Here is a 21,402-nt window from a genome sequence, read left to right as displayed (position 1 = left end):
GCACCCCAGACCCACAGCACCCCAGACCCACTGCACCCCAGACACACAGCACCCCAGACACACAGCACCCCAGACACACAGCACCCCAGACACACAGCACCCCAGACACACAGCACCCCAGACACACAGCACCCCAGACACACAGCACCCCAGACACACAGCACCGTAGACACACAGCACCCCAGACTCACAGCACCGTAGACACACTGCACCCCAGACACACAGCACCCCAGACACACAGCACCATAGACACACAGCACCGTAGACACACAGCACCCCAGACACACAGTACCGTAGACACACAGCACCCCAGACACACAGCACCCCAGACACACAGCACCCCAGACACACAGCACCCCAGACACACAGCACCGTAGACACACAGCACCCCAGACACACAGCACCGTAGACACACAGCACCGTAGACACACAGCACCGCAGACACACAGCACCGTAGACACACTGCACCCCAGACACACAGCACCCCAGACAAACAGCAACCCAGACACACAGCACCGTAGACACACAGCACCGTAGACACACAGCACCGTAGACACACAGCACCGCAGACACACAGCACCGTAGACACACTGCACCCCAGACACACAGCACCCCAGACAAACAGCAACCCAGACACACAGCACCGTAGACACACAGCACCGTAGACACACAGCACCCCAGACACACAGCACCGTAGACACACAGCACCCCAGACACACAGCACCGTAGACACACAGCACCGCAGACACACAGCACCGTAGACACACTGCACCCCAGACACACAGCACCCCAGACAAACAGCAACCCAGACACACAGCACCGTAGACACACAGCACCGTAGACACACAGCACCGCAGACACACAGCACCCCAGACACACAGCACCGTAGACACACAGCACCCCAGACACACAGCACCGTAGACACACAGCACCCCAGACACACAGCACCGTAGACACACAGCACCCCAGACACACAGCACCCCAGACACACTGCACCCCAGACACACAGTACCCCAGACACACAGTACCCCAGACACACAGTACCGCAGACACACAGCACCCCAGACACAGAGCAACGCAGACACACAGCACCATAGACACACAGCACCCCAGACACACAGCACCCCAGACACGCAACACCCCAGACACACTGCACCACAGACACACTGCACCCCAGACACACAGCACCCCAGACACACAGCACCCCAGACACACAGCACCGTAGACACACAGCACCAAAGACACACAGCACCGTAGACACACAGCACCGTAGACACACTGCACCCCAGACACACAGTACCCCAGACACACAGTACCGCAGACACACAGCACCCCAGACACACAGCACCACAGCGACAGCACCACAGAAACACAGCACCAGAGAGACAGCTCCACAGAGACAGCACCAGGGTTGTAGTGCTGCCTCAGTAAAACAAACTCGCTTCAATTTGAGAATACACAGAGCTGGTCAAAATATTTCAGGAAAATTAATTCTGATAAATTCTAAATGAATTCTATTTAATTACCACAAAAATTCCATTGAAAACGATAGAATGACAAACCAAATAAATACAGCGCATTCGGAAAGTATTCAGACTCCTTGACTTTTCCACATTTTGTTACTTATGTAAATAAATACCTTATTTACAAAGGTATTCAGACTTTTGCTATGAGACTTGAAATCGAGCTAAGGTGAATCCTGTTTCCATTGATCATCCTTGAGATGTTTCTACAACTTGATTGGAGTTCACCTGTGGTAAAATCAATTGATTAGACATGATTTGGAAAGGCACACGCCTGTCTATATAAGGTGCTACAGTTGACAGTGCATGTCAGAGCAGAAACCAAGCCATGAGGTTGAAGGAATTGTCAGTAGAGCTCCGAGACAGAATGTTTCTGCAGCATTGAAGGTCCCCAAGAACACAGTGGCCTCCATCATTCTTAAATGGAAGAAGTTTGTAACCACCAAGACTTTTCCTAGAGCTGGTCGCCCGGCCAAACTGAGCAATCGGGGGAGAAGGGCCTTGGTCAGGGAGGTGACCAAGAATTCGATGGTCACTCTGACAGAGCTCAAGAGTTCCTCTTTGGCGATGGGAGAACATTCCAGAAGGACAACCATCCCTGCAGCACTCCATCAATCAGGCCTTTATGGTAGAGTGGCCAGACGGAAGCCACTTCTCAGTAAAAGGCACATGACAGCCCGCTTGGAGTTTGAAGAACCTGAAGAACTCTCAGACCATGAGAAACAAGATTCTCTGGTCTGATGAAACATAGATTGAGCTCTTTGGCCTGAATGCCAAGCGCAACGTCTGGAGGAAACCAGGCACCATCCCTACGGTGAAGCACAGTGGTGGCAGCATCATGCTGTGGGAATGTTTTTCAATGGTAGGGACTGGGAGATTAGTCAGGATCAAGGGAAAGATGAACAGAGCAAAGTACAGCGAGATCCTTGATGAAAACCTGCTCCAGAGCGCTCAGGACCTCAGACTGGGGCGAAGGTTCACCTTCCAACAGGAGAATGACCCTAAGCACACAGCCAAGACAACGCAGGAGTGGCTTTGGGACAAGTCTCTGAATGTCCTTCAGTGGCCTAGCCAGAGCCCGGACTTGAGCTCGATCAAACATCTCTGGAGAGAACTGAAAATAGCTGTTCAGCGACGCTCCCCGTCCAATCTGACAGAGCTTGAGGGGATCTGCAGGGAAGAATGGGAGAAACTCCCCAAATACAGGTGTGCAAAGCTTGTAGCGTCATACCCAAGAAGACTCCAGGCTGTAATCACTGCCAAGGGTGCTTCATCAAAGTATTGAGTAAAGGGTCTGAATACTTATGTAAATGTGATATATCCGTTTTTTTATTTATAAATTTGCAAAAAAATCTAAAAACCTGTTTTTGCTTTGTCATTATGGGTTATTATGTGTAGATTGATAAGGGGAAAAAACTGTTTAATCCATTTTAGAATAAGGCTGTAACGTAACAAAATGTGGATACAGTCAAGGGGTCTGAATACTTTCTGAAATGCACTGTATGTGTAGCAGCCTAGAGGTAACCAATTCGCTGAGTCCACTGCTGAACTGCAGCAACAAGTGGCAAAAGTAGGGTGAGTATTGGGAACGCGCTGGGTTGCGAGCGCTTTCCTGGTCCGCTCACTTTGAGCGGGCCAAATCCGACTTAAGAGATGGATCTAAATTTATAGAATGGATACCTGGAGGAAAATAGGGGAGGGTGATGCTTTTTCAATTTCAGTCAAGGGGAGGGTTTAGTATTTGTTTTATCTAATCCATAGGAGGATTATGTACAGTGGCTTACAGAAGTATTCACCCCATTGGCATTTTTCCTATTTTGTTTTGCCTTACAACCTGGAATTAAAATAGATTTTTGGGGTGTTTGTATTTGATTTGCACAACATGCCTACCACTTTGAAGATACAAAATATTTTTTATTGTGAAACAAACAAGAAATAAGACAAAAAAACTGAAAACTTGAGCATGCATAACTATTCACCCCCAAAGTCAACACTTTGTAGAGCCAACTTTTGCAGCAATTACAGCTGCAAGTCTCTTGGGGTATGTCTCTATAAGCTTGGCACATCTAGCCACAGGGATTTTTGCCCATTCTTCAAGGCAAAACTGCTCCAGCTCCTTAAAGTTGGATGGGTTCTGCTGGTGTACAGCAATCTTTAAGTCATACCACAGATTCTCAATTGGATTGAGGTCTGGGCTTTGACTAGGCCATTCCAAGACATTTAAATGTTTCCCCTTAAACCACTCGAGTGTTGCCTTAGCAGTATGCTTAGGGTCATTGTCCTGCTGGAAGGTGAACCTCCATCCCAGTCTCAAATCTCTTGAAGACTGAAACAGGTTTCCCTCAAGAATTTCCCTGTATTTTGCACCATCCATCATTCCTTCAATTCTGACTAGTTTCCCAGTCCCTGCCGATGAAAAACATCCCCACAGCATGATGCTGCCACCACCATGCTTCACTCTGGGGATGGTGATCTCGGGGTGATGAGAGGTGTTGGGTTTGTGCCAGACAAAGCATTTTCCTTAATGGCCAAAAAGCTCAATTTTAGAATAATAACCAGAATAACCTCAATAACCAGAATACCTTCTTCCATTTGTTTGGGGAGTCTTCCACATGCCATATGGCGAACACCAAACGTGTTTGCTTATTTTATTCTTTAAGCAATGGCTTTTTTCTGGCCACTCTTCTGTAAAGCCCAGCTCTGTGGAGTGTACGGCTTAAAGTGGTCTGATGGACAGATACTCCCATCCCTGCTGTGGAGCTTTGCAGCTCCTTCAGGGATATCTTTGGTCTCTTTGGTCTTCATGGTTACGCTTGCTTGGTGGTGCCCCTTGCTTAGTGGTGTTGCAGACTCTGGGGCCTTTCAGAACAGGTGTATATATACTGAGATCATGTGACAGATCATGTGACACTTAGATTGCACTCAGGTGGACTTCATTTAACTAATTATGTGACTTCTGAAGGTAATTGGTTGCACCAGATCTTATTTAGGGGCTTCATAGCAGCGGGAGTAAATACATATGCACGCACCACTTTTCTGTTGTTTATTTTCCATTTCACTTCACCAATTTGGACTATTTTGTGTATGTCCGTTACATGAAATCCAAATAAAAATCTATTTAAATTACAGGTTGTAATGCAACAAAATAGGAAAAAATGCCAAGGGGGGTGAATACTTTTGCAAGGCACTGTAATTTGTAATTGATGAAATTTCAGTATTTCTCAGTGTTTTAGAATTAGTTGCTTATTATGCTATAGATCGCCACTCATTTCTGATTCTCTGCTGGGCGCACAATATCAAACCTATAGGCTATTTAGTGTGGCTATAGGCTATGAAGTGCATGCTCGGGGGAAGCACAGAGCAAAGTTATATTTCAAGGAAAATGTACTTCCGTCCTGAGTCTTATGCAACAGTGGGATGGTGTAAATAAAACTAGGCTGCATTACACACTGTAATGGATATTCCAACCCTGAGCCCCAGCCTGCTCTGATCATGCTGATGCATAATTTCTTTTGTGCTGCCTGACCAACATTTTTATTTTATTAGGCCTATTCCAGAAAATGCAATACTATCCTATAGCCTATGTTCTGTTCAGTTTTAGGAGAGCTCGAAGATGACCGGATGACCGGATGTCAACTTTAATAGCTTGCTACTACTGTAATTGATTTGAATAAAAACAATATGTTTCTTGCCCTTGATGTATTTATCAGAGTTATTAACCTCACAATAAGCCAGATTCAAGTAATTTACATTGTGGTGCTGAAACTCGAGGCAGCAGCCACTGCACAATCAATCAGAAATGGACAGCTCATGGTGCTGAAAGTAGGCAAATTCGTGAAGGCAAAATTCATTTCAACCATCATTTTAATTAGACTTTACTAACAACGAAAGGGCTTTGTGTTGGAGCCTATTTCTTCCTATTTAAGAAATAAGAGGTAGGTCTACATGTTTGACAGGCAGAATTAGGCTATAAGCTGCTATATCCATCGATTTGTCGGTCAATTCCACCACCCACCATGCACTCTTTAAATAGCCTACCTCTGTGTCAGTGAAGGACTATTAAGTTAAAACCAAGACTCAAATTAATGAGAGAGTATGCCATAGGACTTCCTTTTATTAAAGAAAATTAGAAAAAGCATAGGCCTACCTCTTGTTAGCTTAAGAATTTGAAGAAAATAAAACAGATCTGATTATGTAAAGTGATCTATAACAGGACTTCGGTCCACAATACTAGAAACAAGCTGTAAAATATCCGGCAAAGACGTGACTCCAATGCATATGGGGATATCATTGTTTGCTTTCTTTGACATTCAGAGGCTGAGCTACAACCTTCTATAGCCGAGGAGATAAAGAATGGACTTTGCTTGTGAAGTAATCTAATTCTGTCACTATGAATTGATTAAGCTATTTACTTTCTGTACAATAGAATGTTTAAACCCAGACAGCTTTTAGGGAAAAACGTGTGACCTCTCATTGGGTTAAGCCATGGAAGAGTAGCCAACAGTAAAAAATAAATGTCTGTGTCGGATAGGCCTACTCTGTCTGGGGTGGAAAGGTAGGCCTAATCTGTCTGGGTTGGAAAGGTAGAACTACTCTGTCTGGGGTGGAAAGGTAGAACCACTCTGTCTGGGTTGGAAAGGTAGTCCTACTCTGTCTGGGTTGGAAAGGTAGGCTTACTATGTCTGGGTTGGAAAGGTAGGCTTACTCTGTCTGGGTTGGAAAGATAGACTACTCTGTCTGGGGTGGAAAGGTAGGCCTAATCTGTCTGGGTTGGAAAGGTAGAACTACTCTGTCTGGGTTGGAAAGGTAGAACTACTCTGTCTTGGTTGGAAAGGTAGGCCTACTCTGTCTGGGTTGGAAAGGTAGGCTTACTCTGTCTGGGTTGGAAAGGTAGGCCTACTCTGTCTGGGTTGGAAAGGTAGAACTACTCTGTCTGGGTTGGAAAGGTAGAACTACTCTGTCTGGGTTGGAAAGGTAGTCCTACTCTGTCTGGGTTGGAAAGGTAGGCTTACTCTGTCTGGGTTGGAAAGGTAGGCCTACTCTGTCTGGGTTGGAAAGGTAGGCCTACTCTGTCTGGGTTGGAAAGGTAGAACTACTCTGTCTGGGTTAGAAAGGTAGAACTACTCTGTCTGGGTTGGAAAGGTAGAACTACTCTGTCTGGGTTGGAAAGGTAGAACTACTCTGTCTGGGTTGGAAATGTAGAACTACTCTGTCTGGGTTGGAAAGGTAGTCCTACTCTGTCTGGGTTGGAAAGGTAGGCTTACTCTGTCTGGGTTGGAAAGGTAGGCCTACTCTGTCTGGGTTGGAAAGGTAGAACTACTCTGTCTGGGTTGGAAAGGTAGAACTACTCTGTCTGGGTTGGAAAGGTAGGCCTACTCTATCTGGGTTGGAAAGGTAGGTCTACTCTGTCTGGGGTGGAAAGGTAGGCCTACTCTGTCTGGGTTGGAAGGGTAGAACTACTCTGTCTGGGTTGGAAAGGTAGGCCTACTCTATCTGGGTTGGAAAGGTAGGCTTACTCTGTCTGGGTTGGAAGGGTAGAACTACTCTGTCTGGGTTGGAAAGGTAGGCCTACTCTGTCTGGGTTGGAAAGGTAGAACTACTCTGTCTGGGTTGGAAAGGTAGAACTACTCTGTCTGGGTTGGAAAGGTAGAACTACTCTGTCTGGGTTGGAAGGGTAGAACTACTCTGTCTGGGTTGGAAAGGTAGGCCTACTCTGTCTGGGTTGGAAAGGTAGAACTACTCTGTCTGGGTTGGAAAGGTAGAACTACTCTGTCTGGGTTGGAAAGGTAGAACTACTCTGTCTGGGTTGGAAGGGTAGAACTACTCTGTCTGGGTTGGAAAGGTAGAACTACTCTGTCTGGGTTGGAAAGGTAGGCCTACTCTGTCTGGGTTGGAAGGGTAGAACTACTCTGTCTGGGTTGGAAAGGTAGGCCTACTCTGTCTGGGTTGGAAGGGTAGAACTACTCTGTCTGGGTTGGAAAGGTAGGCCTACTCTGTCTGGGTTGGAAAGGTAGAACTACTCTGTCTGGGTTGGAAAGGTAGAACTACTCTGTCTGGGTTGGAAAGGTAGGCCTACTCTGTCTGGGGTGGAAAGGTAGGCCTTCTCTGTCTGGGGTGGAAAGGTAGCCCTTCTCTGTCTGGGGTGGAAAGGTAGGCCTAACTTTTGAACATAGCATGCTCAGATACCTAATGATGTCTCAGATTTAATTATTTGCGAACAGGGACCGTTTGCAAACAAGACACACTGATTTGGCATTGGAGAAATATGATAAGATGAACACATAGGCATGTCTCTCTGTCCATTCTTAGCCTGTCATTTCGGTCATTTGTGTGATATAAAGAAAAATCTGGTAAAAATGTAATTGCATGAAATGTTTATAAAAGGCTATTTTTTTTCTCTGACATGCAAATACGATAATAGATTCATGTACTGTTTATACTATAAAGGAGACATTTTAGCCATCTTCTCTGCTATTCACTGTATGTTTAAATTATTATTTTGGGTATAGGGGATGGTCACTTGTTTTTTTTAAGTGTTCCGGGTTTAGGTAAAAATGTATTTTGCTGAAGGGAGGGCCATCCATTTTCATTTCAGAGAGGTTCGATTTTATTCATGTAACCCTTATTATGCATAAACTTCACTCCCTAACGAGAACAGCCAAAGACAGAAAACTCTATGAGGTGTTGCTAAAACGGTGTCACGATCGTCGTCCTCCTCATCTGAGGAGGAGTAGTAAGAAGGATCGGAGGACCAATGTGCAGCGTGATATGAATACATCGTTACTTTTATTAACGATGAACACTGAATAAACTTACAAAACAATAAAACGAACGTGAAGCTATATAATATTAGTGCAGACACAAGCAACTAACACATAGACATACAAGCACCCCTAGACAAGACAAAACTAAACAAACCACCCCTTGTCACACCCTGACCTAACCAAAATAATAAAGAAAACAAAGAATACTAAGGTCAGGGCGTGACAAACGGCTGTCCTCAAAAGTTGTTATGGACTTGGGGCTCATGAGCTTCAAGGATGCTCGTTGTAGCTGAATAGTCACAGTTTTAGTTCTAATGCAGCCACAAGTCAACAGCGCGCAACACTGGGTAGGATACAGCTTATGCTTTGATTGAAACAAAATACAAGAAAGGCCAATAGTTTAAAACACCATCGGCTCTAATTCACTTAGAAACAGTCATTCAAGAAGATCTAAATTCATATTCCCATGAAACTGATTGGGATCAAATGATTGGCAACAAGCTGCAACAAGCACTCAAACTGGACAGTTTTATCTCCATCCCTACATTCAAAGACTCAATCATAGACACTCTTACTGACACTTGTGGCTGCTTCACGTGATGCATTGTTGTATCTACCTTTTTGCCCTTTGTCCTTTGCCTAGCAATGTTTGTACCATGTTTATGCTGCTACTGTACCATGTTGTGTTGCTACCATGTTGTTGTCATGTTGTGTTACTGCCATTTTGTGTTGTTTTCTTAGATCTCTCTTTATGTAGTGTTGTGGTGTTTCTCTTGTCGTGATGTGTGTTTTGTCCTACATTTTATTGGTCATCCCATCCCCCGTCCCCATAGGAGGCCTTTTGCCTCTTGGTAAACCGTCATTGTAAATAACAATTTGTTCTTAATTGGCTTGCCTAGTTAAATAAAGTTTCAATAAAAAAATAGCATAAAATATACAGTTTGGAGTTTGGACATTTCACTGGTAAATATTGAATAAGGTGTATCTGTTGGTACAAACTTTGATTGAGAAATAATGACATCATTGAAAAATGAATGTGCGCTCCAGCACCTTAAAAAATAGCCCTACACCACTGATACAGCACCACAGATACACAGCACCACAGATACACAGCACCACAGACACACAGCACCACAGATACACAGCACCACAGATACACATCACCACAGATACACAGCACCACAGATACACAGCACCACAGACACACAGCACCACAGACACACAGCACCACAGATACACAGCACCACAGACACACATCACCACAGACACACAGCACCACAGACACACATCACCACAGATACACAGCACCACAGACACACATCACCACAGGCACACATCACCACAGGCACACAGCACCACAGACACACAGATGGATCCATGGCATTATCTTCCCTGCTCAGGCTGTAATGAGACAGTCTAACTTTATAGTAGAACCACCACATAGGCAGATTATATTGGCAGCTTGGGAAAAAGTATCCTGATCCCCCAGATGTATTTGTACTGTCTTGGCTACTCCTATGCTTTGCTCATGTTTGGCGTGACAATGGCCATAGGTGTTGGCAAGACAGCACAAACAGATCTGGGACCAGGCTAAGAGAAAAGGCACGGTCAGGCCAAAACTCTGTATGTACAGTATATGAGATGGGTTATTTGGCATAGGGTCAATTGGAACAAGAGATATGTTCTGACTGAGCAGCAGTCAGTGCCCAAACCAGTGCCAGCCTTCCCCACACACCACTAGGGCTAAAAGGAGGTGTGTCCTACTGCATCTGTTAATCAATCAGAAACACAGTCAAGCGAGCGCAGCTTTTCCCTAAACAAAGACATAAATGATGTGTTGTAGTAACTGCTCTTAACATACAAACTGATAGTAAGTGTTGTCATTAGAGCTGTTGCTCTGTGATCTTGCACTTTTCGGTGACAAATTGAGCAATCAACGAGAATCACTGAGTAAACACGGGCATTCCTGCCTGTTTCACGGTTTAGTCGAGCGTTTAGGCAATGTTTACAGCACAGTGGGAAAGCCCCCTCTTCATCCCTCCACATTTATACAAGGTTTTTCCATAACAGCACTGGTGGACCTGTTCTGGGCCATAGACAATATGTTTACTAAACTCCATGGTTGTCTACTGACTCCACAGACAGTTTCAACTATCAGCTCCCCCTGCTCTCTCTCTCTCTATGAAAGGAAAACAGGCCTGGGCCACTGGCATTACTGAACACCAGTGGTAGCAGGAGTGTGTGTATGTGTGCAAGTGTCTATATGCATTATATACTGTATGTGTCTATGCACTATCTACTGTGTGTGTGTGTGTGTGTGTGTGTGTGTGTGTGTGTGTGTGTGTGTGTGTGTGTGTGTGTGTGTGTGTGTGTGTGTGTGTGTGTGTGTGTGTGTGTGTGTGTGTGTGTGTGTGTGTGTGTGTGTGTGTGTGTGTGCGCCCCGCATGCAGTAACCTGGCTTTGTTTTGGGCTGGGTTCCTAGACCCTGACGACGGGCCTGTGGACCCAGCAGGTGTTCTAATTACCAGTCCTTGGTGTGTGTGTGCCCCTCTCTCCCACCCCCTCAGGGGGAGGCCCGGCCCCCGTGTCTCTGCAGGCTTTGATGTGGCACGGATACTCCTCACATGTGGGACGTGAGCTCCCTTAAAGAATGCAGACGCTCCACAAATGAACCGCTAGAGCAGGGTACTGCAATTTCATATGGTATTTTTGGTAGGTGGTAAGACAGAGATGAGAGAGAGAGAGATCAGACAGAGAGGGAGAGAGAAAGAGACCGAGAGAGACAAAGAAAGAGCGAGCGAGAGGGAGACAGAGAGAGACACAGAAAGAGACCGAGAGACACAGAACGAGAGAGAGAGGGAGACAGAGAGACACACAAAGAGACAGAGAGAGACACAGAAAGAGAGAGAGAGACACAGAGAGAGAGAAAAAAGTTGGCATCCTTACCTCTGTGTGTGAAGCTGCCAGTCCCTAACCAGAGGATGTTTTATCTTGGCTTGCAGTGTGCCCGGACGGGTTTTACGGTCTTGACTGTGGCCAGATGTGCGATTGCAGGAACGGTGCCCGCTGCCACCACATCACAGGAGCCTGCCTCTGCACCCCTGGCTGGTCGGGACCACACTGCATTCTGGGTAGGGTAGCCACATCATTAAAACGGGGTGTGAGGGAGCCTCTACCAGCTCATCACGGCATCCTCTCACCCTAAATACCATCTCCCATGTGTTTGAAAACAATTATCTTTTTAACGATACCCTGCCAATTCCTTTTTTAGGGATGCGTAAGGGGTGGGAGGGGTGTAGGGGGGCTGGTAGGATGTCCCTCCAGCGTACATCGTTAATTGCGTCAGATTCTGGATAAATACATCCACGTTTTAGGACCATCAGTTTTACCCTCGGTACTGTCATGCAAAGTCTCTATTCACTGCTCTCTAAAGTCTTCATGCAGTTTTAATGGATCTAGTGAAATGCCCTCTTAAAGTTCAGACCATGTCATTCTCAATTCTTATTCGAGAGGGCCTGGTCTCCCCAAAGCATGTTTTGTGGTCCTGATTACCCGAAGCCAAGAGTCAGCCCAAACCCACTTGCGTGGCTTAATGACAAGTTGCTATGGTTAGTTTGTTTCCCATCTCTCTCTCGTTACTCAAATGTAATTTAATTTCAGACATCGATCATTAGCGACTAGTTCAGATAGGTCAAATGAATGTGCTCTATTCAGACGCGCAAACGTATGGATTTGGCCATATCTCAAGCAAGAAATACAAGACAAGTACGTTGAAGCCATATCTCTCCATAGATCAGATATATTTCTGCTTTAGTCAACCACTCCATCGTGTCCCTTGTCAGTCTCGAATGACAAAAGGAATTGGCTAAACCACATACAGATGTAGGATCTTAATTTGAGCCAGTTTGCTACAGCAGAAAAATAAACCTGCAGCAAGAGGAAATGTGAATTATTATGTGGATTATAATTAATGGACCTTTTTTGTAAGGGGTGATACATTTTTCTTAAGGGAATGTCAAGTCTGAAATTTCAAAAGTGGAAATTACAAACTTCAGAAGACTTTTTAAACCTCAAATACACAAAGTTTTAAATTTGATCACCCTGTTGCAGGATTACATTCCTGCAACGCAGGACATTTAAAACGTGTAGTGTGTTTGAGGTTTAAAATGGCTTCTGAACTTTGTATTTTCCACTTTTGAAATTTCAGACTTGAGATTCCATTAAGAAAAATGTATCACCCCTTACAAAAATGTTGATTAATTATAATCCACATAATAATTCACATTTCCTGTTGCTACTGGATTATTTTCCTGCTGTAGCAAACTAGCTCAAATTAAGATACTACATCTGTATATCTGTGTCCAGACTTCCAGTAGAGCAGACCACTTCATGTTGAGTGCTACTGTATAAAATGCTGACTTTTATTTAAGTATATGACTGTGTATCCTGTCCTGTGTGGGAGGCAGCCTGCCCTGACGGTGGTTTTGGGAAGAACTGCAGTCGGAGCTGTGAGTGTCAGAACGGGGCCACCTGTGACCACGTCAGCGGCCGCTGCAGCTGTGGAGCCGGATGGACCGGAGCCAGCTGCCAAGAGGGTGAGTGGCTCATCGGTCAACCCAGTATAGGGCCCAGTCTGACCTTAAACTAACCTTAACCTAACCTTAAACTAACCCAGCACATCAGGAGCTCTGCATGGAACTGAAATCTCTCTTCTACCAGAATATCTTTAGGTAAAACATTCCCTAAAACAGCAAGTGATAGGTGATTAATATTAATTTATTCCAATTACGATGAAATATCACAACAGTTGGTGAGTGTATGAATACATTAATTGTACGTGTTTGGTCTGTGTAAGTTGTTTTTTCGAACATAAACTCAATGCAGCCTAACTGAATCCTCATCCTCATTTCTATCTGTCTGAATTGTATTGAACAATGACATCCTCTGGTTACATTTATTTTGTGTGTGTTTGTGTTTGTGTGTGTACTACTGTGTTCAGCCTGTCCTGCTGGGAGGTATGGAGAGGACTGTTCCCAGCTGTGTCTGTGCCAGCATGGAGGCTTCTGTGACAGCGTGACTGGCCAGTGTTCCTGCCCCAGAGGGTGGACCGGAGCAGCCTGCGAGCTGGGTGAGTCCCCCCCTCTGTCCCTGGAGGTCAAATCAACCAGAGGATTTAGGGCATTCATAGCTGTACTCACCTTGGTCCAAATCTAACCTGGGATCGAATTCTTGTGCAAATCTCCCATTGACATCAATGCATGATTTACTAGAAAGCCCGAGTCAGTAACATGGATTCCTGGTTAGGATTCAGCTCATTGTGTGGTGGATATATTGTGTGATCTGAGGCCTCTGTTCTCTGCCTCTCCTAGACTGTGGGGAGGGGTCCTATGGAGAGGGGTGCACACAAACATGCAGCTGTCAGAATGGAGGGGCGTGTGACAGAGTGACTGGGGGGTGTAGCTGTCCCCCTGGCTGGACTGGAGAGCACTGTCAGACAGGTAACCTGACATCACTGCTTCCAAATGCAAGAGGTGCATCCCAATAGTTTAGACTGGCTTCCTCCCTCATCTCTTTGGATAGGTGAAAGCAGTCTCTCAGAAGCCAACGTAGAGACATGCATTCTGCTACCCTGTTCAGTGTTGATGAAGGACAGGAGTTGAGGAAAGAAAGCCACTAATGACTATTGAGATAAACCCAAATGTGTATTTCCGCCTCCTTTCCTGTTTCTCTCTTTAAAGGAGAGAGCAGTTGGGTCATGTTCTGAAGGGAGAAAACGTTTTGAAACATAATTAAATGGGAAAGTCCTACCTGTACTTTTCAAATAAGAACACAGATGTTCGTTTTCAGACCGTTTCTAAACCATCTTGCTACGTTGTGCCCTACTGAACACCACCCATGTGTCTGTGCTGCAGCCTGCCCAGACGGTCTCCATGGAAAAGGGTGTGAGCAGAGGTGTCAGTGCGACCACGGGACAAGCTGCCACCATGTGACAGGCAGGTGTGACTGTCACCCAGGATGGAGAGGGACCCAGTGCGACAAACGTGAGTGTCGGAGCCGGAAAGGGCCCCTTTGGAAACAACACATTATCAAATCATACATACTTAAGTTATACTATGAGAGGTCAATTACCGTAGAAAACAATTGACATTCGTTTTTCAAATCCATCCATGTTTTATTTGAATGCATACCTGGGACTGAGATAGATACATTCAGTTTGAGGTTAAATCATGAATTGTCATTATAAGGAGTGTTCATCTTTATTTTAACAAGGCAGTTATACACACAACAACAATTGTCACTGTTTAAAGTGAATATACATTAGTTAGTGATGAATGTGTGTCTGATGTGCCCCAGCCTGCCTGCCTGGGGTCTACGGTGCTTCCTGTGCCCAGCGGTGCCAGTGTAAGTCTGGGGTGTCCTGCTACCACGTTGCTGGGACATGTGGCTGCCCTGCTGGTCTCACTGGGAACGGCTGTGAGGAGAGTAAGAGCACATCACTACCATTTTCACCACCTCTCTTTAAACACACACACCCCACACTCCCACCCCCCTCCTCTCTCCTCTCCCCCTCTCCTCTCCCCCCACTCCCTCCTTTCTCTCACACACTCAGCAGACATCTGATAAACGTTACACTCGGGTTGCCAAGTAAAACAGGAGACATTGTTTTTGTCTCCTGGGTGGATAAGGGCTTTTGGAAGGCAGACTTGCATAATGACAGCGCTGTAATTGCCTCTTTAGTCTGGAGTCGTTTCTTATCTGTCCTACACGCTGCCTCAGTAAGTGCTGTGGTTTCAGGGAGAGAAAAAAACATGTTTGTTTCATAGATTTATCTTCCCTAGTGTGACTATGTGAGTGTCTGTGAACTACTGCATTGTCTGACTGTGAATGGGTATTTGAATGTGAGTGAGTACTTACATTATATTATGTCTGCATAGAGATTGGGTTTGGAAATGAATGTACAAGCATGCACCATGTTGCAATGTAAACCAGATCATATTGAGTGTTTTAGTGTGTGCGTACGTGCGCGCGCAGGCGTGCCTCTATGTCCATCTCCTCCCGTCCTTATTGTACATGCTTGTGTCTCCTGCAGCGTGTCCATCAGGTGTGTTCGGGCTGAACTGTAGCCAGATGTGCCAGTGTTCTGGGGACCATGAGCAGTGTCACCCTGTCACTGGAAGGTGTACCTGTCTGCCTGGTTACTATGGAAACCGCTGTGAACTCAGTAAGTAGTGACTAGTGTTGGGTAGTCTACTTCTGTGAAATTATTGTGTGGCTTCAACAATGGAATTGCAGTGCACTATACGAAGAATGAGTTTGAATAAGTGTACTGTCTGTCTTTCTCTGTCTCTGTCTCGCTCTTTCTGTCTCGCTCCCTTTGTCTTTGTCTCTTTCTCGCTTTCTCTCTCTCTCTCTCGCTCTCTCTCTCTCTCTCTCTCTCTCTCTCTCTCTCTCTCTCTCTCTCTCTCTCTCTCTCTCTCTCTCTCTCTCTCTCTCTCTCTCTCTCTCTCTCTCTCTCTCTCTCTCGCTCTCTGTTTCTCCGTGCAGGACAGGCTAAACATGGCCCCGGGTTAATTTTGGTTGTGGTAACCGTAAACTCTGATTTCTGATTCTTTGGTATTCTGGTCCATTAATATTAGTATTTTCTAAATAAAAATATCAAAAAGTTCATACAAATGTATATTTTTGTTAGTTTATCATACTCACTATATTGAAACACACTTAATATAAAAGCCCATTTCGTAAAGAATGTTACAAACTGGAGATTACTTACTTTGAAGAGATGGTGATTGGGTCTAAAATCGGTATTCAAAAGTCAGTGTCTTTGTCTTTAACTGCCATTTCCTGAAAGTCAGACAACACATTTTTCTTCGGTTCAGAAGCATCTTTTTTGGGGTTATCCTTAGACATAATCTCCAAACTTATACAGTGCCTTCAGAAAGTATTTACACCCTAGACTTTTACCACATTTTGTTGTGTTACAAGGTGGGATTAAAGCTAACAAAACTACCTAGCTAACTAGCTGGCTCGCTCACTTGCTCGCAAGACAAGCCAAGTTAGCTGCATTGTTGTTTGCATGTGATTGGCTGTGGTCTTGAGGGTGGCACACAGCCTGAGAGACAGGGTTGCCTGTCGGGCATTGTTCAGGGCTTAAATGCCCCACAAGGGCTTAGATGCCCCACAAGCTCTTAGCTCAAGGTAAGGGACATTTAGCTTGTTAACATTTAAACATTTAAACTGATAATGAGCTCCAAACACAAATGAAAGCATGATGTTAGCATGAAATGTACCATCCCATAGTGTTTCAATCAATAATAATTTGACTTTTCCCACATTTTGTGGAGAAGGTGGGATTAAAATGGATTTAATTGTCATTTTTTGTCAACAATCTACACAAAATACTCTAAGTGGAAGAAAAATTCCTACATTTAAAAATGAATTATTAAAAATAAAACACTAATATATCTTGATTACATAAGTATTCAACATAAGTATTCAATACACCTTTGGCAGTAATTACAACTGTGAGTCTTTCTGGGTAAGTCTTTAAGCGCTTTGCACATCTAGATTGTACAATATTTGCACATTAAAAAAAATTTAATTCTTCAAGCTCTGTCAATTTGCTTGTTGATCATTGCCAGCCAACAATTTCCAAGTATTGCAATAGATTTTCAAGCCGATTTAAGTCAAAACTGTAACTAGGCCACTCAAGAACATTCAATGTCGTCTCAGTAAGCAACTCCAGTGTATATTTGGCCTTGTGATTGAGGTTATTGTCCTGCTGAAAGGTGAATTTGTCTCCCAATGTCTGTTGGAAAGCAGACTGAACCAGGTTTTCCTCCAGGAATTTGCCTGTGCTTAGCTCTATTCCATTTATTTTTATCAACAAAAAAAACTCCCTAGTCCTTGTCAATGACAAGCATACCCATAACATCATGCAGCCACCACCATGCTTGAAAATATGAAGAGTGGTACCCAGTGATGTATTGTGCTGGTTTGCCCTATACATCATGCTTTATATTCAGGACATAAAGCTATTTTTTTTGCCACATTTTTTGCAGTTTAAATTTTAGTGCCTTATTGCAAACACAATGCATGTTTTGGAATATTGTTATTCTGTACAGGCTTCCGCTTTTCTCTCTGTCATTTAGGTTAGTATTGTGGAGTAACTACAATGTTGTTGATCCATCCTCGGTTTTCTCCTGTCACAGTCATTAAACTCTGTAACTGTTTTAAAGTCACCATTGTCCTCATGGTGAAATCCCTGAGTGATTTCCTTCCTCTCCAGCAACTGAGTTAGGAAGGACACCTGTTTTTTTGTAGTGGCTGGGTGTATTTATATACTATCCAAAGTGTAATTAATAACTTCACCATGCTCAAAGGGTTAAGCAAATGTTTACTCCTGAACTTATTTAGGCTTGCCATAACAAAGGGGTTGAATACTTATTGACCAGTGACATTTTTTCTTTCTCAATTTAATCAATTTTAAATTCAAGCTGAAACACAACAAAATGTGGAAAAAGTCAAGGGGAGTGAATACTTTCTGAAGGCACTGTCATGTCAAATGTTTATTCTAGATGACACATAAAAGATATGGTGGCGGGAATGGGCTTCCATAGTTTTACGTGGCTCAGTGCAGCCGGCAGCTACTGCAACAATTTCAGAATATAACAGGCTGTAAAAACTCAATAAAACTAGTCTCAAATATAAGGAAAATGTCTATACATTTCAGCGCTTTCAAAAACATTGCTCTGCTATTACCATATATAGTGTAGTGTGTTGAGCTCAACAAGAAAATTATATTTACACTGCCCTGCTCGGAGGACGGCAACTTTTGGGCTAATGACGTACGAGACCTCCGAGAACTTCTTGAGAACCTCTCGAAAATGTCCCTTTGCTATCCTCAATGTGAAAACGGCCTATGTCTTTCTTTCTCTCCTTACCCCAGAGTGTCGTGAGGGATCATATGGGCCAAACTGCAAGGCCAGATGTAAGTGCAACAATGGCGGTCGCTGTGACACTAAAACAGGGACCTGTGAGTGCACACCTGGCTTCCTAGGAGCTGACTGCAGCACTGGTGAGTCTGCAGCATACCTGTCATGGGTGAAAATGAACAGTCTTTGATAAGTCATCTTCTGACTATGAATCAGAATCTTCTATATAGAATAAAGATATACACAGTGTTCTGCTAGGAATCAGTCCGAAGACGGTTGGGATTAGACATGATTAAACAGATGAACGCGAGGGCTCCGTCACACCGCTTTCACTTGTTGAGTCATTCCTAATCAGTGATTACTTTAAGGAAGGGAGGAAGAAAAGAAGCTGCACTTTTAAATCATTTGAATGGTGCCTTCATGTCTTTCTTCGTACTGACAGGTTGTCCGGCGGGGCGCTATGGGCAGGACTGTGGCCATCTGTGTTCCTGTGGGGAGGGAGGGCAGTGCCACCCTGTGACTGGGAGGTGTATCTGTGCCCCAGGTAATATCGGGCAGTCCTGCCAGCAAGGTAATAATGACTTTTACCTCACAACTAACCTTGTGTCTATGGGCCATTGAGTATGTGAAGAGCAGTTTTTGGGTCCCGGTCCGTCACTGTTTGTCATGCACCAGTAAATGTTTGTAGCAGGCTATGAACTCATCAAGAACACAGAGTCTGATTGGCAACTGGGAATCCACCACAGGAGGTTGGTGGCACCTTCATTGGGGAGGACGGGCTCGTGGTAATGGCTGGAGCGGAATGAGTGGAATGGTATCAAAAACATCAAACACCAGGAAACCATGCCATTCCATTGGCTCCGTTCCAGCCATTATTATGAGCCTTCCTCCCCTCAGCATCCTACTGTGGAATCCACCCACCCAACCAACCAAATTAGCTTTCAATGTGTATTTAGTTAACAAATTCTCCATATCAATGATCAGAGGCTCTTATTCTTCTGGAGAACAGAAGCAGGGTTATTGAGTTTCCCTAATCTCGCCTTTTATCAGTAGTTCCACTGGTGTGCAAACGGGAGTTTCCATCCATTCCAGATGATGGTGTTCGTAAGCGTTCTGCTCTCCTAGTGAGCACCATACGTCTGTGGACGTTCCACTGCTTATGTTCCTGTGTTGAATGTTTACAGAGACCTATAAGTAGCTCGTTTTCCATGTTCCGTGTCGATGGCGTTGGCAAAAAAACAAATAAATAAACAGGAGAATCAAAGTGATTCGCTTATTGTTTTCCCAATCTAAATTACCCAGAGAAACATGATTATTCTTTTATATCGCTGCCAAATGAGACCACTTTGCCATTTCGCTAATTAACTGCTGCTTAAATAAACTTGTGTGTGTGTGTTTGTATGTGTGTGTGTGTGTCAGTGTGTAGTTTGTGTGTTTAACTGTGTGGTGGGCTCACTGCTGGCTGGGTAGCTAAAGAACAGAACTACACGTAATGCTGGCCTTGGTAGTGCTGTGATGATGATGATGATGATTACTATCGAAAGCCTTGCTGTTCCTCCAGCTTGCCCTAGGGGGCGCTATGGCCTGCAGTGCAGGAACACGTGTGTGTGTCGGAACGGAGCGCTGTGTGATCCCAGGGACGGGACTTGCAGGTGTGGGCTGGGCTGGACGGGACCACGCTGTGAGACAGGTAACCTCAGGATGACATCAACACAACATCAGGATAACGTTAGTATAATGTCAGGCAGGGCAAAGGGTCAGCTGAGTTTAATTGTGTTTCAGTACTACATTAGTTTACCTGTCTGTTCTTGAAGTTGCTTAGTTTTTTTACTCTGTTTGTTACAACATTGAAACAATGTTAGATGACCCAACAGCCATGACAAAACAATGAAGACTTGTGTTATTTTGAATAGTAGCTACCAGCAGTCACTGTGAGAACAGTAACTTCCCATATCCCTGGCTTACAGTGTGTCTCTATGTTTATATTAGGTAATTCCACTGTTATGTGTGCAGTATCAGTTACAGGTCACAGGATGCTGCTGAGGGGAGGATGGCTCATAATAATGTCTGGAATGGAGTGAATGGAATGGTATCAAACACATGGAAACCACATACCATTCCATTGATTCCGTTCCAGCCATTACTCTGAGCCCATCCTCCCCAATTAAGGTGCCACCAGCCGCCTGTTGTAAAAGTACAGACAGATGGAATGTTTGTTGTGAGTGTTGTGTTGTTGTTACTGTATGTCTCTACCATATGTCTGTGTTTCCAGTGTGTGTCCAGGGGAAGTACGGACCAGACTGTGCACTGGATTGTCCCTGCCAGAACAACGGGACATGTGACCGCTTCACTGGCTGTTGCAGCTGCACCGCCGGACACTACGGACACTCTTGTGAACACCGTACGTTGTTTAAAAAAAATTATAGTTAGTGCAAGGAGTTTTTCCTCACCATGTGACCTGTCCAGGAAAAACTCCTGGCCCTATATTTCTAATGAAGGAGGAGGTGGGTTGTGTTCATGTGGGCACACAATGTTTAACATTTCCAACAAAAAAGGAAAATGAGCATTTCATATTGTTAGTCCCTTCTTGTTTCAATCTGTTTTCTAACATTTGGTGCCAAATGAACATGATTGTGATGATTGGTTGCGCTCTTGTATGAGAAACTAACAACAAAACTTTTTCCTGTGTTGTCATCCTGTCCCCAGGGTGTCCCTCTGGATTCTTCGGACAGAACTGTGCCCATCCGTGTGACTGCCGGGCGGGACAGACATGTGATCATGTGACGGGCCGGTGTGTGTGTCCGCCTGGCTACCGTGGCTCCCTGTGTCAGAGACGTGAGTACTGGATGACAGAGGAGAAGATCACACAATCTGATTCACACTCTGTTCTCATATAGAGACAGGAGGGTCAGCACTTCAGTTCTCTTTAATAACAGGAAAGCCATACGTGTGGGTATTACAAACATACTGTACATATGCATTTGTGATGGCATTTTTTTGTATTGGGTGTGTGTGCGTGCATCTCTATGAAAACGATAGAGAGAGAGTACATACAGTATGAATACGAGCATCTGTTGGCACTTCTCTGTGAGCAGGCAGATAGGCAGGCAGACGTGGTTATTTGATGAGATACAGGTGTTTCCAGGCAGCCACAGCGGAGACAGACTGCTTAATGCATTCCTG

The 21,402-nt window shown here is 44.6% G+C and overlaps 1 protein-coding gene across 3 annotated transcripts in view; it reads left to right on the top strand.

The window, feature by feature from the left end:
- Positions 1–21,402, top strand: part of LOC139548970 (multiple epidermal growth factor-like domains protein 6) — a 106,008-nt gene that overhangs the window by 78,006 nt on the left and 6,600 nt on the right. For all 3 annotated transcript variants that reach the window (XR_011669810.1, XM_071358965.1, XM_071358964.1), the window contains exons 24-35: positions 11,290–11,418; positions 12,754–12,882; positions 13,287–13,415; positions 13,657–13,785; positions 14,200–14,328; positions 14,642–14,770; positions 15,378–15,509; positions 18,234–18,362; positions 18,662–18,790; positions 19,781–19,909; positions 20,492–20,620; positions 20,926–21,054. Coding sequence is in view for 2 of the 3 variants with exons in the window: in XM_071358965.1 (XP_071215066.1) it covers positions 11,290–11,418; positions 12,754–12,882; positions 13,287–13,415; positions 13,657–13,785; positions 14,200–14,328; positions 14,642–14,770; positions 15,378–15,509; positions 18,234–18,362; positions 18,662–18,790; positions 19,781–19,909; positions 20,492–20,620; positions 20,926–21,054 (1,551 nt within the window). In the remaining variant the exon portion in view is untranslated. The remainder of the gene's footprint in view (positions 1–11,289; positions 11,419–12,753; positions 12,883–13,286; positions 13,416–13,656; positions 13,786–14,199; positions 14,329–14,641; positions 14,771–15,377; positions 15,510–18,233; positions 18,363–18,661; positions 18,791–19,780; positions 19,910–20,491; positions 20,621–20,925; positions 21,055–21,402) is intronic.

Source organism: Salvelinus alpinus, chromosome 22 (genome assembly GCF_045679555.1).
Source record: "Salvelinus alpinus chromosome 22, SLU_Salpinus.1, whole genome shotgun sequence".
NCBI lineage: Eukaryota > Metazoa > Chordata > Actinopteri > Salmoniformes > Salmonidae > Salvelinus > Salvelinus alpinus.
The sequence above is the reverse complement of the archived record's forward strand: the minus strand, read 5'-3'. Positions and strand labels throughout refer to the sequence as shown.